The sequence below is a fragment of the Mugil cephalus genome, chromosome 7, assembly GCF_022458985.1.
Source record: "Mugil cephalus isolate CIBA_MC_2020 chromosome 7, CIBA_Mcephalus_1.1, whole genome shotgun sequence".
NCBI classification, from domain to species: domain Eukaryota; kingdom Metazoa; phylum Chordata; class Actinopteri; order Mugiliformes; family Mugilidae; genus Mugil; species Mugil cephalus.
The window spans coordinates 4823390-4838510 of NC_061776.1; the positions used below are offsets into that span (position 1 = coordinate 4823390).

The window sequence follows — 15121 nt, forward strand, 5'->3', positions numbered from 1 at the left end:
TTTTTATTTTAGGACATTAGAAGACTTTATTATTTGTTTATTTATGTTTTATTTTCATGAAGAAAATCAACATTAATGAATTTACCACATATGGTTCCTTGCTCTTAAGTGGCAAACAAATGTAAACATGTGTTTAGATCATTAGAACATAAGAGCTGATTCAGACCCTTGTCAGCATTATCACATTGGACATCAGGACACTTGTTCTTTGTGGTTCGTAATAAATCAGTTCAGCTCAGAGTTCATTCAGAGGTAGACCTTGTAGACCACATTAGACCCTGATTAGACCTGAGAATGTTTCCTTTATCTTCTTGGATGAATGAAAACCACATGTAGGCACACAATTTAAAATATATGCTGAAGTTACCAAATATGGTTCCTTGCCCCATTAAGGGTTAAATGAAAAGGAAAGTCAACTAATGATTACATTTACTCAAATCATTATCAACTCCTTAGCATTTGTAGTTTGATCTAAATGGTTTGTATAGAAATATTGTCATTTTGTGAAGGAATAGAAGCCGACACATGAAGATATAAACATGAACCCTGTGCGGCGTCCACCATGTTTCCTCAAGGCCGGTTTTGCATCTCAGTGTGACGTCCCTGGCGGCCACCATCTTGGCGGTACCCGAGTACAGTTAAATCACACCCATTTCAAAGATTGTAAAAAAGGTGGTGAGGACCCCCATCTGTAACTCAGCGAGACCACACCCTTGATTATATATAACTTTAAACTTTGAAATAAATTAAAACAGATGAATTATATTAAAATTTTCCAATGTACAGTTGTTCTAAAAGACGAAATCAAAATCACCAAAAGAAATGTAAACGTGTTTATTTCTGCTGTAAAATTGATAATTAAATGGGGATCGACTCAGTTTTGGAGTCAGCCTCTAGTGGCCATTTGAGGAACGGCAGCACATTTGATAAACATTTGTCCTTTTATGCGTATATTCCAAAAAAATAAATTTAGATTTTTATCACAGACTTCACACTTTTTGTATAGTAGTTCACGATTTAATAGCAATGAGACAGATTTGAATTGTTTCAGTTCATCCAGTAAATACTTTAATTAATTTCCAATTGATTTAACCTCCCGAGACCTAAACATTTGTTTGAAATGCGTCTTAATTTCTTTAAAATAAGATCAAAATCTTTAGGCATTTGGGATTAGTAGGACCTAAGATGTATAAAAAAAATTAAGCACAATATCTGAACTGGGTGCAGGTTTTGAAAATAATTAAGTGAACACAGGGATCGTTTCACTGTATATTACAATTTTACATTTATTTTAATTCAAAAGCAGAATTTGAAACAATGAAATCCCAACGTCCTCAAACGAGAACTTGTGAATTTGTCAAATTTTCATGTCATATCAAACTATAAAAGTTACTAAGCATAAACAAACAAGTGTATTGACCCTTCACTACCAGTAGATGGCAGAAAAAAAAGTGTCTCCTTATGAGGACAACAGCACAATAATAATGTCCCCTCATGAGGACGCCGGGTCTCAGGAGGTTTAATATTAACCCCTTTAGGTCTGAGCAGAATTTAGACGACATGAACTAAACTAAAAGAGAATAAAAGACACATAAAAGTTTCACATTTCATTTTAATGTTTCTATTTTACAGACGGGCATCCCATAAAAACAGAAGCACTGGATGCACAGCATGCGTTAAGATATGTACACTTACATTTCAACTTTTTTCTCCTAGTCACAGCAGCTTTATTCAGTTTCCATCTCACTCAGTGCAGTAAACCTTCACATGTCGACGCTGCAGATTAATGGATCGCCTTATTTGTTTGTTTGTTTTTTTTTTTGGAAGCAGACATAATTGTTTTTATATTTCTACATTTTTTTCCATGCAAGGTGTTGTAGTGATATTTTAAGACTTGTCTCCTTTGCTACACACTGGTCCATACGGTCGATACTGGCCGGAAAAATAACCAAACACTTTTTACTTTTCTTTCTTAATGAGGAGTCTACGGAGCTTATTATTATTAATATTATTATTATCATTTTACTTTACAGTGACTTCAAACCCAAGTATATGCAAATGATCAACAATTAAAAAAATAGTAAACATGGTGGACATATAACACATTAACACCCTGGAAAAAGACTGAAACAGAAGTGTGTGTGTGAAACTTGGCCGGATACTGAAAAGGGCTCCAACTATTACACATCAGAGAGTTCAAGTGATTTGTTTTTTCTTCTACACATAATTAAAAAAAAACAAAAAACAACAATGAACATGAATTCTCTTAAAAGGTTCATCCAGAGTTATTTAAATGTAGAAAAACAAAACTCCTAAAATCATGACACTGATATTGCTTTTTAAGAAGCGGCACTTAAATCCAGACTGGAGGCTGATTTTCGACAGAAGAGGTTTCATTTGTGGATGTGAAAGTACAAATACTTCATTTGGACAAATTAAAACAAACAAACAAACAAAAAAAAAAAAATACAAAAACTAAAATGGCAGAAAGTGTAAGGCAGAATTTTTCTTCGGTAGCACAGGAGCAAATATTCAGCTTTAGATGTGGAGACACTGAGAAGAAGAAGAACAAAAAAGAAGAAAAAAAAGGTTAAATTAGGCTTTTAATTAGAGTACAGGCCCTGATCCAACCTGGGGTTTAGCACCAAATCAAAAATCAAAATCAGACCCCATACGAAACTTCTTTTTAAAACAGGAGAGGAACTGTGGGACATATCTTGCATACGTTTTTATTCAAAGTAAAAAAAATAATGTTTTTATGTTACTTATGATGATTTGTCTTTAAAAAAATTACTTATTATAGAATCAATCACTCATTAATAGAAAATGACTAGATATCATTAAAAAATATCAATTTAATAACAACCACCTTCTAATTAGTTTAAACAATAATAAAATGAGCTCATTCAAAATTTGTTCCAATTGTGTCTTTTTTGTTAAGTTGAGGCAACATAGCAAATTTTATGTGGAAAAAAACAAATTATTTATTTATGTGTAACCTAGAAATCACTTTCAGCTAAGTTACTCATAACAAACACATTAATTCCACCTCTCAAGGAAGTGTGTTAAATCCAGATCACATGACTGAGGTTTGTTCTTCCTCCTCTTCCTTAGTTATTTAACCCTCAGGCAACCTGACGGACATTTTTGTGCATTTGGGCAAAATTTTCCTCTTCATTTTGGCTGTGTTAGTGCATATGGCACTTTTTTTTTTTTTTTTTTTTTTTTTCTTGCAACAAAGTCAGAAATGATGGTATAAATTTAGAAAGTCACAGCTGAGAGATTAAAAAAAATGTGGTTATAATGGAAGTAAATGGGACATTTTTGTCCACTAGGGTTAAAAGAAAAAACTAATAATCCAATCAGGACAATATTTTAGAGAATCTTGGTCATATCCAAGACTGATCTTAAAAAAAAAATGCCCCAGCCACCGAACATTAGTTTTATTGAATATATATATATATGTATATATATTTTCATAAAAACACTGATTTCAAATAATCAAACTGACATTAAGAGGGTTAAAATCCCTCAAAATGATTGAATGTTTAGTAGTTTTGTAAAGTGATGAAGTGGTTTAAGAGATTTATGCAGTTTTTTTGGACATGGACGTTTTTGTCCACTAAGGTTTACAAGAGTAAATTAAAAAGATGCCGGAGGGTTAATATAAAATAGTGTGTGAGTCAAGTGTCAATTTATCACATGTCAACACTACAATATATTTATAAATAACTTTCAATTGACTCAGTTATTTAGAAGAATCGGAAAAATTCGTAAAAATGCCACGTGGTGATTGGTTTCAAAAAGTCCCGCATGTATATATTGACCCAGCTACGATCTGAGAGGTTGGTGCAAATTTGTTGTAAAAAAAAAAAAAAAAAATTGATGGAAAAATAGACGTGTAAATTTAAAAATGTGCATCTCATTTTGTTTATAAACGAATGGTTTGTGAAGCTATTTATCGAGAGCTACAAATGTGGTAGGTTAGACATTTATAAGGATTATTTGCTTCTACCTGAGCCTGTTCAGTCTCTGTAATTTACATATTTATACTGAATATCTGTACTTATTGTACTACAGTTGAATAAAAATACTAATATTACTACAAAGTGGCTCTGCTGCTATGGAGCCGTGGATCTGCAGGAAACAGAACAGAACAAGAAGAGGTTTTTATTGACGACGCTGAATTGATTGAGAAGACGACCGAGACGTCTCCATCGTCGTCGTCCCTCCTGGAAACTCCTCACCTGATGTTTTTAGTGGAGCAGATACGCTCCAGAGTTTACGAGACAAGACGAAACCTCTCTCTGATCGGCTCAGTCTGTCCTGACCTGATGGTGCGATGACCTGATCACTAGAGGAAGTGCGTCTCCATGGAAACACATCCAGCCAGTCTCACCTGTTAAGTCACCTGCTGAATGAGGCCTTTCTCAGGATCGTGTTTGTCGTCCAGTTCCTCGTCAGAGTCTGAACACGAGAGACAGAGAGAGAGAAATAAATCCGTGTGAAGAGTTGGAGGTGGTTAGCATTAGCTTAGCGTTACAACTTAGTGACTTAGCATACATGTAAATGTTAACAGGAGCTCAGTGGAGCTGGATGAGTCACATCTAGAGTCAAACGTTTTTTATGTGCCCCCCCCCCAGGAAACTGACTGACCCGCCAAAGACTCCGGTGGAGAGTAGAACGGTCCGTCAGATAAAGGACCCGGACCCACCAGAGGAGCTCGCTCTGTGGCGTCCATGATGGACTGATATCCTGAAACACACAACGTTAAAAATTATTTCTATGAGCAGCTCCCTTCAGTGTCTCTAGAACCTGAAACATAGAAGGAATAAAGAGGAACAGCTCCTCTAAAGTGAAGCCAAAACAAGTACAGCTCCCCCTGGTGGCTGGAGGCTGCAGAACAGGTCATAAGCTCCACCCCCTCCATGTTAGTGGGCGGGACTTGTAAAATAAAACACTAAAATACACATAATTTTTCTCCAAGGATGATTAATACAATGTTGATGAATGTTAAAATTATTTTGGATAGTTTCGTGTTAGTTATGCAACGCTATAGAAACAGGATGTGATATTCCGATCACCACAAGTTGCCATGCCAACGGCTCAGTGAATAAATAAATAAATAAATAAATAAATAAATAAGAACAGCGTATAATTTAACATTTCCTCATAAATGGTAGAGCAGATTATTAATGAAATAAAAAAATGAGGACCCATTGTCCATATTTATATACAGTCTATGCACTGGACCCATGAGAGGAGGAGGGGGGACTGGCGGCCTCTAGTGGACATTAGAGGATCTGCAGTTTCAAGTAATTTAACTTGTTTAACGCCTTAAAACGTGGATATCTGAAATAGACTTAACAATATAATAATTATAAATCATATTTCAACAGAACTTTTAATTAAATGTTGTGCAATATACATAAAATAAGGCTTAAAAAAAATATTACATAAATAGATTTTGATCTCGACTTTAAAGATCTGAGGCAAGTTTGACCGATTTAAGATGAGTCTCCATCTCAACCAAGTAAAACCACCATTTTCCTTTTAACATCTGTGACATACAGATATTACTTATCATAATAATAAACCAGATTTTTTTCGTTGTACTCACTATTTTCGTCTACGGCCTCCTGAGGCAGGACCTTGAAGTCCAGCAGCCACGTTTCTATCCAGGCCAACAGGAAGGAGATGATGGGCAGCAGGTACCCGAAGGCCCCCTGAGACAGCAGCTACACACACACAGACACACACACACAGACACACACACACAGACACACACAGACACACACAGAAACACACACAGAGACACACACACACACAGACACACAGAAACACACACAGAAACACACAGACACACACAGACACACACACAGACACACATAGACACACACAGAGACACACACACACACAGAAACACACAGACACACACACACAGACACACACAGACACACACACACACACACACACACACACACACAGAAACACACAGACACACACAGACACACACAGACACACACAGACACACACACAGACACACACACAGACACACAGACACAGTTTAGGCTGGGATTAGATCTCGTACTCAGACAAATGTTCAGTGATTCAACTGAAGGATGGAGTTTGTGGTTAACACTGAACAGATTATTATTATCATTTTACCCCTATTTCTGCTTTTTTTTAAAAAAAATTATTTATTCCTCACTCCTTTTGGGACATGTAGAGGACAGAATATTTAGTTCGTAATTTATTTATTTTCTCATTTACTGTTATGTATGTTTCTTGTGTCCATTCCTATGTGGTTATTTTTGTTTGTTTTGGTTTGTTTTTTTTATACATTTGAAACAAACTAAACCAATGAAAAACTAAAAAACTATTTTTTACGTATTTATTTATCCAGCTGTGAAGCATTTTATTTGGTTAACAATTTGTCTTCATATAAAACGACTCAAATCTTCTATATTTCTACTTACAGCCTCGTTATAATAACAATTTATATTTCTTTTATTTTGTCATTTTCCCTCCCTCATTGGTGGCGATCGTAGTGTTGCAATAAAATGAGGATAATAAAAAAAATAAAATAAAATTGTTTCCTTCTTTAAAACCACTCTTACCTTAGACAAAATGACTTTGGCTATCAGGAACGCACAACTGACTGCAGTGGTGATCTGGACAAACACAAAACACATCATCATCATCATCATCATCACAGACTCTGATCAGCCACAACATTAAAACCACCAACCAGTTGAGGATCTTACACTGATGTCTTAGTGTCTGAAGTGGATGTTACTTTAAATAAGTGTTCTTTAAATAGAATAGAATAGACATTATTTGTCCCTCAGTTTGCAACAGTAAACATTGTGCAGAGAAGTAGCAAAAATAAAGAGCAGACTGTAAAAAGATTAAAAACAGAAACAGAAACAGAATAAACAATATACAAGTATTGGCACATATATATACGAAGTAGTGAAATTGCAACAGAAATTGTAACACAAAGTATTGCACGACAAACCGTTAGCGTTCAATTGCAAAACAGATACTTCAGCCGAATATTGTGCAATAAGTAAGCAGCAATGAACTGCAACAAAAAGCAGCAGGAGTGTAACATAAAGTATGTTCTAGACTTACCGCGATGGCCCACCAGTGACGGAGCTTACAGACGGCGTAGGCCAGGATGAGGGCGGCGAACCTGAAAACAGCCAGGAGCTGAGGGAGGAGAGGATGTCATTTACAGAACAACTAAGATAGAATAATACAACAATAACAATAACAATAATAATAATAATAACGTGACGTACAAAGATGTCGAAGAAGGAGGCGTGGTAGTCATAATGCAGGACTTCTTTTTCCAGCTGATTCTGAATGCCACCGTTCACCTGCCCGACACAAACAAGTCAAACAAGATCATTAATTACCTCATCAGCAGACGAATTTAAATTACTTAACTTTACGTACGGTAAACTGTGGATCATATTCTAACTCTAAATTACAGAATTTACATCCTAACATTTATTATTAGTTATTATTATTATTTTTGCTACGACTTTCAGTCCTTTGTTTGTAGTTAGGAGACATTCTTCCAGCTTCATACATTTACTCTCCATCTTAGATGATGCGTTCATGAAATCTCGGAAATTCTATAATGCAACTCGGAAATTTCAGACTCGACATCTCAGAGGAGAAAAAATAAGTTTGGCTCATTGTCACCGTTTGCTGAAAATTAAAATATGTGCAGCAGATTTTATATTTTTGGAAGCAGTAATTTCTGAGTTTGACAACTCAGAGCTCATTTTTCCCCAAGTTGTCCTGAAGGCAGCATCAGCTGGATCTCAGCTTTCCAAGACCCACCCCCACCTCCACTCCCACCCTACTACTGATTGGTTAGTGATGTTAGTTTGGGAGGAAGCGCTGAGTTTTATTGGTAACTGAACTCAACTGACTGCTTGATCCTGACAACATCTCACATCAGCAAGTGTTTTTGATCCTCATCTTAATCCCCAAAAATTGCTATATAAAAAAAAAAAAGCGGATTAATATTTTTTTCTGTTTTTTTTTTTTTCTGCATAAAATCTCTTAAACCACTTTACACTTTACAAAACTAAGCTTTGTTACTTGAAGTCACTGTTGTTTTTACAAAAAAAAAAAATGAGCTATCGTCCATAAAACTAATATTGGGTGACTGGGACATCATCATTATTATTATTATTATTATTGTTATTTTTAGATTAGTTTTGGGTATGACCAAGATTATCTAAAATATTGACTTTATTGCATTATTAGTTTTTGTGTAGCGTCAGATTTAAAATTTAAAAGTGTCCCATTGACTTCCATTATATTTACATTTTTTTAATCTCTCAGCCAAGACACAATAAAATCATTCATTCTGCAATATTAGGGTTTTATTTAGGACAAAACTGGCCAAATTTGCCATGTTTAGTGTTCAACACTAAAATCCGCCATTTCCACATTATAGGGCCTATAAATAAAATATTCATTCGTTATTGAGCTATTATGAGGTGTTTTCTCTCAGCCATGACACAGTAAAAATCATTCATTCTCATTCATATTAGGGTTTCACTTATTTTCTGGGATTTTCATTATGACCCTTTTTCCATTGAGCAGAAACATCTTCATCTGGCCCCTCGATTGTCAAAGGAATGAAATGACCAGACAACCAAGCTTCAAACAGTTTGTGACAGGACTCCAACCAGGTGCGTAAACTCACTAACTGCTGGGTTTTTCACACAGTCAAATCAACAGGAAAATTTTGGCACAAATGAACAAAAATGTGCCTAAAGTTGAGGGTTAATCGCGGTGAAACGCCACATGCCGGATATCCCGAATACTGTCAGATCACTTTAAGCCCTGTATCCAGGTACAAAGTCGATCCACTCCTCCCCCCTGACCCACATCTGTCCGGCCTCGTGAGGCACTTTGTCACCGTGGTTAATGGTTAGCAGAACCTGAACTTGTGACTAAACCGATAAACTAATTAAAAAAACTCATAAAAAACCTCGAAGACGGACGCGACTTACGTTGAGCTCTATGATCCAGAGCAAGGTGATGAACAAGAGGTCGAAGGTGACGAAGAGGCAGAAGGTCCTCCTCACGTCTGAGATGCACTTCTTCTCTCCGGCTTCGTACGACTCCACCCTCACGGAGACCGCCGCGGCGTTGATGGGCCCGGACCCCCTGGCCGCCCGCGAGTCGACGCTGCCGCTGCACGCGCTGTCCATCGTTGGCCACGCTCGCCGCTCGCCGCCCGCCCCCTCCCAACCCCACAGGACGGGACTGGCCCGGCCCACTGGTCAGTGTTCGGAAGGTGGACTTTGAAAGTCAAAGGCGGTGGGACATGGGAGCAGGAAGCCCGGGCTGGTCTGGTTCGACTCAGGCTGTGTGGACGAACTGCATCACTGCACCTGGATGAAGGAAACGTCCAGATCTGCATTAATTTAGATTATCTTTGACGTCCTTCTTTAAAGTTGGGATGTGCCAATCGATGCTAAATTTATAAAAACGATCCGAGTCAGAATCAGGCTTAAGCCAAGTCTGATCTTCTGTAGTTATTTATTTAACCTCCTGAGACCCAAGCACTTTAAGATTAAGATTTTAAGATTAAGAGTAGGACTTAAGAAGTATAAAAAAAATAAGCATCGTATTTGAACTGGATGTAGGTTTATGGACACAGGGATTATTTCACTGTATATTACAATTTAAATCACCAATTTAAGTCCCCAAAATATAAAACTGTTTTTTATTTTAATGCAAAAACAGACTTGGAAACGATGAAATCCCAACGTCCTCAAACGAGTACTTGTGAATTTGTTAAATTTTCATGTCATATCAAACAATAAAAGTTAATAAGAATAAATAAACAAGTGTACTGACTCTTTCGTTACCAGTACATGCAGACAACAGTGTCTCCTTATGAGGACGACAGCTCTAAATGAAGCAGAATAAGAAGCTGCAACAAACCTAAAACTTAATGTCCCCACGTGAGGACACCGGGTCTCAGGAGGTTAAGGTCTGCAATAAACCAAAAAAAAACCATGTAACTTCAGGACAAGGACTTCACTCTGGAAAACGTCAGTCAGAAATTTCATGGATGTTTGGTGAGGTGGTTGGAGATCAGGATTCAATATCAACAACGATAAATTCACCAAACAAAATCCATGGAGTCCTGCTCAGGTCAAAGGCTGCAGCCAAACAACAACAAACACTAAACGCTTAAAAGACGAAGAGAAAAGTTTCCTCTCTTCCACAGAGGGTTGGGGAGTTTATGACCAGAACATTTCTGGAATAGAGAACCCAAGAGAAGAGCTCCCTTCTCCACACTACGTTAACTTTGACTTCGACTCGAGGAGAAGACAAGGAAAGACTTTAGGAAGCTACAGGGGAGCAAAGTTTGTTTATTTGATATGGAATAAGGCAAAAAAACTTGATCAGGACAACACTACTTTAAAGTTTATAGAAGAAAACACTTTTGATTTATGTGTCCAGTTTTTGTTTCCCTAAACGCACAGATAAAGATTTAAAGAAGAAGAAGAAGAAAGCCACATAACAACATCTGCATACAAGTGGACGGTCCTACAACCAATTAGAGCCATTTACTTCCATAAATTAATTCACATGTTTATTTAATTTAGTCAAATTATTGAACCTGTTCATTAGTTAAAAGGTTAAAATGATACATTCTGGGGTACACTGAGTGAAAGGAAGACTCATAGTTAGAACCCCTTTATTTGTCCCACGATGGGGAAATTGCAGAACACTTGCGGTGTATTTGGTGCAGAGAGAGAAAGAGAAGAGATAGAGAGGATTTTGCAAAAGTGGTTTGAGGAGTTCTGAACTTTTGAACTCAAACATCAGACTGAAGGTGGAAACATTTTGTACGTTTGGAAGACGGAACAACAGAGAATAAACCAGGAAGAGATCATTTTCAAAGCACAAACATCTAGAACAACGTTTGCTGTAACCTAGAACGTGTTTTCACACTTGACCTAATTTAACACTGACTCTTCACACCCTCTGTATTTCAGGAAGGGAAACCAGTCTCCGAGCAACTGAATATACTCTTTTTTTTTTTTAGTTTAGATCAATCTTGCATTTTGTAAGTAATTACTGACAAAAACACAATGCAAATTGAGGAAAGCAGATTTACAGCCCCCCCCCCTCCAAGTACTGTAGTTTCCCCTGAAACCAAAATTGTCAGCTTCCTCTTCACATACCACACAGTTTTCACAGCAACAGCAGGACCTGTTGTTTAAATTCACTTAACCCTTCGATGCGCGGCAAACTGTCAGAGGCAAAGGCTTCTCAGCGTTTCATTCGTCTCAAATGCACACACCTGAAATACACACTGAAAGATGAGCTAAAAAACAAAAACAAAAAAAAGCCTGCAGTTCTTCAAATGGCCACTAGAGGCTTCCTACGAAAAACGAGTGAATCTTCACTGACCTCCAATGTTAAAATGTCCAACTTCAGAGCAGAAATAACCATGTTTACAACCGGGTTTGGTCTCTACAGCTAATTTCTTCATTCATAACCAATGTACAGGGGGAGAATTGTTATACAAGTCACTGATATTTAAACTATATTGAAGCTTAAAGTTATGCATAATTAAGCACGTGGTTGCTATGAGTGAGAGGTGAGTGTCCTCAGAGGTCTCAGCTCAACCTCTTTGACTATTACCCATTATTATTATTATCTAGGAGTTAATGGTCATTTAAGGTACTGAGGGACATATATTATAATTTTTGTTTCTACTTCCTGCTTCAACAATGGAGACTGAAACTTTAGCCGAAGATGAGTCGCACAGTTGTTTGTATCTCTGAACCTCAACCTTTACTCCATGACACGGCGTTACTAAGACAACCATGACGTGGTCGCGGTGCGTAGTTAGATTTCTGGTGAGATGCACGTCAGGCGTTCGTCGTTAGGGTCCTCGTAGGGTCTAGACTGATGCTCTAGCTATGCCGTCAAATTGATGCAGAAGCCTAAACCGGCTATTAGGTGGATTCAAGATGGCGGCGGCCTGAGACGCCACACTGAGCTTCAAAAACGTCTCTTTGGGGAAACATGCTGGAGGGTTCGTTCATCTTTACACACCGTCACCGACGAGCTGAATGTTACAAAAGTACAATTTCTTCTTCCGTGTCTTCAATTGATCCCAATACCAAGAAATAAACAATATCATTTTTTTTTAAACAAATAAATCTAAGCTACAGTCGTAGACATCAATCTCTAAATGCATTTTTAACCTGTTTGTGAAAGAGGTAAAATAATGTCCCATTGACACAAAGACAAAACTCACGAAACGAATGCTGGAAAAAAGAGGCTGATGGAAACGCAGGTCGGGCTGGTTTGAGTGAGCAGGAACTCAAATGAATAACTAACGATTACTTGCTTAATCAAAATAGTCAAATGTTGTGCTACAGCGTCTCAGAATCAGAAGACATAGTAGTTTCTCTTGCTTCCTAATCCTACACCACTTCAACATTCGGTTTAACCATTAACAACTCCGTCTACAGCCTGACCTCCGACTGTACACGACCATCACTTCCTCATGCTGATCAAAACTGAAGTGGGAGAAAAAAAGTAAAACAAAAAATAGTTGCTGACCCAGTGACGTCGGCTGCAACCAGAGTCTGCACAGAGGTAACCCAGAGGTGGCAGTGAAGCCAGTGTGAACAGAGTCTCGTGATTAAATAAAAAGGAAACTGTTATGGTGACATACACCAGGGATCTAGAGAGACTAGTCTGAGTAATGAACAAGAGTTTATTGGTCCCTGATTACAGTAAACAGCCAATTCATAATATATAATACTAATATAATGTATTTCATCAATCATTTTCGTCATTTTTGTCTTTTAACTATTGGTCTCCAACAAGTTGCAACAGAAATGTGTAATTAATTCCCCAACTAATTTCTGACTGGCTACAATTACAAAGGATTTATTTGACAGAAAATTTTATCTTCAAAGTGGTTCGGCCCTCGGTGGAGGGTCAGAGCTGCAGGAAATAAAACAGGATAAGAACTAAATCTATTCAATACGAGAAGGTGTCTATATGTTTTTATAATAAATGAATCAAACGTAAAAAAAAAATAACATTCGACAAAATCAAACAAATAAATGACGGATGGAGTTGCAGCTCTAGTTTCATCAATAAAAATATCCAAATTCTTGTATTAAATTTATTCCAAAAATAAGGAAAAATCTCATCTTTTACATCTGTGCCATTGTGCATAAAAACAAAACACAAACAATGGACCAAATTAATTTCTACAAATACATTCATCTGTTTATTTCATGTTAAGTTTGTCAGGTTATTGAGCTTTTTATTAGTTCGAATGCACTCAAATTATTCGTTTTTCAGAGCATAAGGGGGCATCCGGTGAAAGGAAGACTTAGGTTAGGTTTTTGGGACAAACCCTCGAGGATTTTACAACCTAGATCACCCAGAAATCTACTTAAACATTTTTATTTATAAATGTATTTATGTTTAACTTTGCTTTTACACACTGACTCCAGCTTGGTTCACCTTTCAAACACTTTAACTACTGGTTGGGTTGGTAACATCTGCTCTGAACTCCACTGCACTACAGTATTTATTTTCTCACTTAGCGTATGCTATTAATTGAGGGTTTTGTTTTAAACTGTGTCTGTGTCCTTTAACTTGTATTAACTGTATTATTTTATCATTCTTAGGGCCGTTTATACATAAGACTTGTCTTGTAGACTGCTGGTCCTGAGTTCAAATTTCATTTTCATGCAAGCAAACGACAGTAAAGTAACCTTAACGTCCATCAGAAACTATGAATTTATTCCAAACCAGAGAGAAACCAGCTCATCGAGAATTAGCATAGTTATTATGACCTGATATTTTCCTACTAAACACAATATTATCATCAAATGTTCACAAACCACCGATAACTCAGTCTTTTTTTTATTCTGTAATTACATGTGGACTGAGTGTGATAGTGACACCTGGACCAGTCATAAACGTGGATGATGTTGGAGTAAGGATCTGTCAGTGTGCATGTAGCCAAGCTCCTACGTAGAAAAACACGGTGAATGAAAAAGAAAATAAAAAATATATTAAAATAAATATAAAATAAACAAAATAATAACAGTGAATAATAAATAAAAAAATAAAAATAGAGAATGAAATAAAAAAGAGAATAAAAATATAAAAAATATAAAATAAATAAAAATAATAATAACAACACAGTGAAAAAAATACAAAAGAATATATATATATATATATAGAAAAAAAATAAAAATAAATAAATAAATAACACCGTGAGGCCCCAGATGATAGCTCTGAAGCCTGACTAGGGCTACTGTTTTCCCTGAACAGCTCTGGAGAGGAGTTCCCCAGAATAATAACACAAATAATAATAATAATAACAACAACAACAATAATAAAATAACCCGGATAACACGGAAGAAGTCCTTTAGCTCAGGGCTAAGTGTGCCAGCAAACAGGCTTAGCTCAACGTCACGTATTAAATACGCTTCTTTCTCCCTTTTAAAGTCGCCGTCGTGCCTCTTACCTGTTAAACTCGAACACTTTCGTGCGTTTTAATTTCCCAAATTGACTCTGGAATGACTTGTGTTATCAGATATGAGCCTCCTCGAACCAGACGAGCAGTCACCTGTTTCCTCCTTCTCTTCCTCCTCCTCCTTCTTCTTCTACTGTTTTTATTTATTTATTTTTTTTATTGGCGGTTGCCAAGGTGAAGGTGCATTACCGCCACCTACTGGACTGGTGTGGTGCAGTACACTGCAGACAAAAAAAACAAAAAACAAAAAACGAACAAATCCTGTCACACAATCACGTTTCCTTTAAACACACAATGACTTGTGAGGCTTCCTATATTGAACTTCTGCTTTCAAACTGAACATACAGAATCAGATGTATCACAATGAGCACACCATCCATCTGTGTTTTAATATTTTACGTAGTGTTTCATTTAACCCAGTATCTAATCTGGCCTATTAAGCCCATTAAGGGTTAAGAGGTTGTTCAACCCAATTTGATACAGTCAACAAAAAAAAAAGTTGTGGATTTCAAAAAATACAATCTAATCTACAAGACTTCGTTGTTT

The 15121-nt window shown here is 36.8% G+C and overlaps 1 protein-coding gene across 1 annotated transcript; it reads right to left on the reverse strand.

The window, feature by feature from the left end:
* Positions 1–1594: 1594 nt before the first annotated feature.
* On the reverse strand, positions 1595–14712 carry stard3nl (STARD3 N-terminal like). Its single transcript, XM_047590034.1, has 9 exons — positions 14567–14712; positions 9045–9428; positions 7308–7385; positions 7138–7215; positions 6621–6674; positions 5621–5738; positions 4657–4755; positions 4400–4467; positions 1595–2553 (listed from the first exon to the last, which is right to left on the reverse strand). The coding sequence occupies exons 2-8, from the start codon at positions 9243–9245 to the stop codon at positions 4403–4405; spliced, it is 693 nt and encodes a 230-aa protein (XP_047445990.1). The 5' UTR covers positions 9246–9428; positions 14567–14712; the 3' UTR covers positions 1595–2553; positions 4400–4402.
* Between the last annotated feature and the right edge of the window lie 409 nt (positions 14713–15121).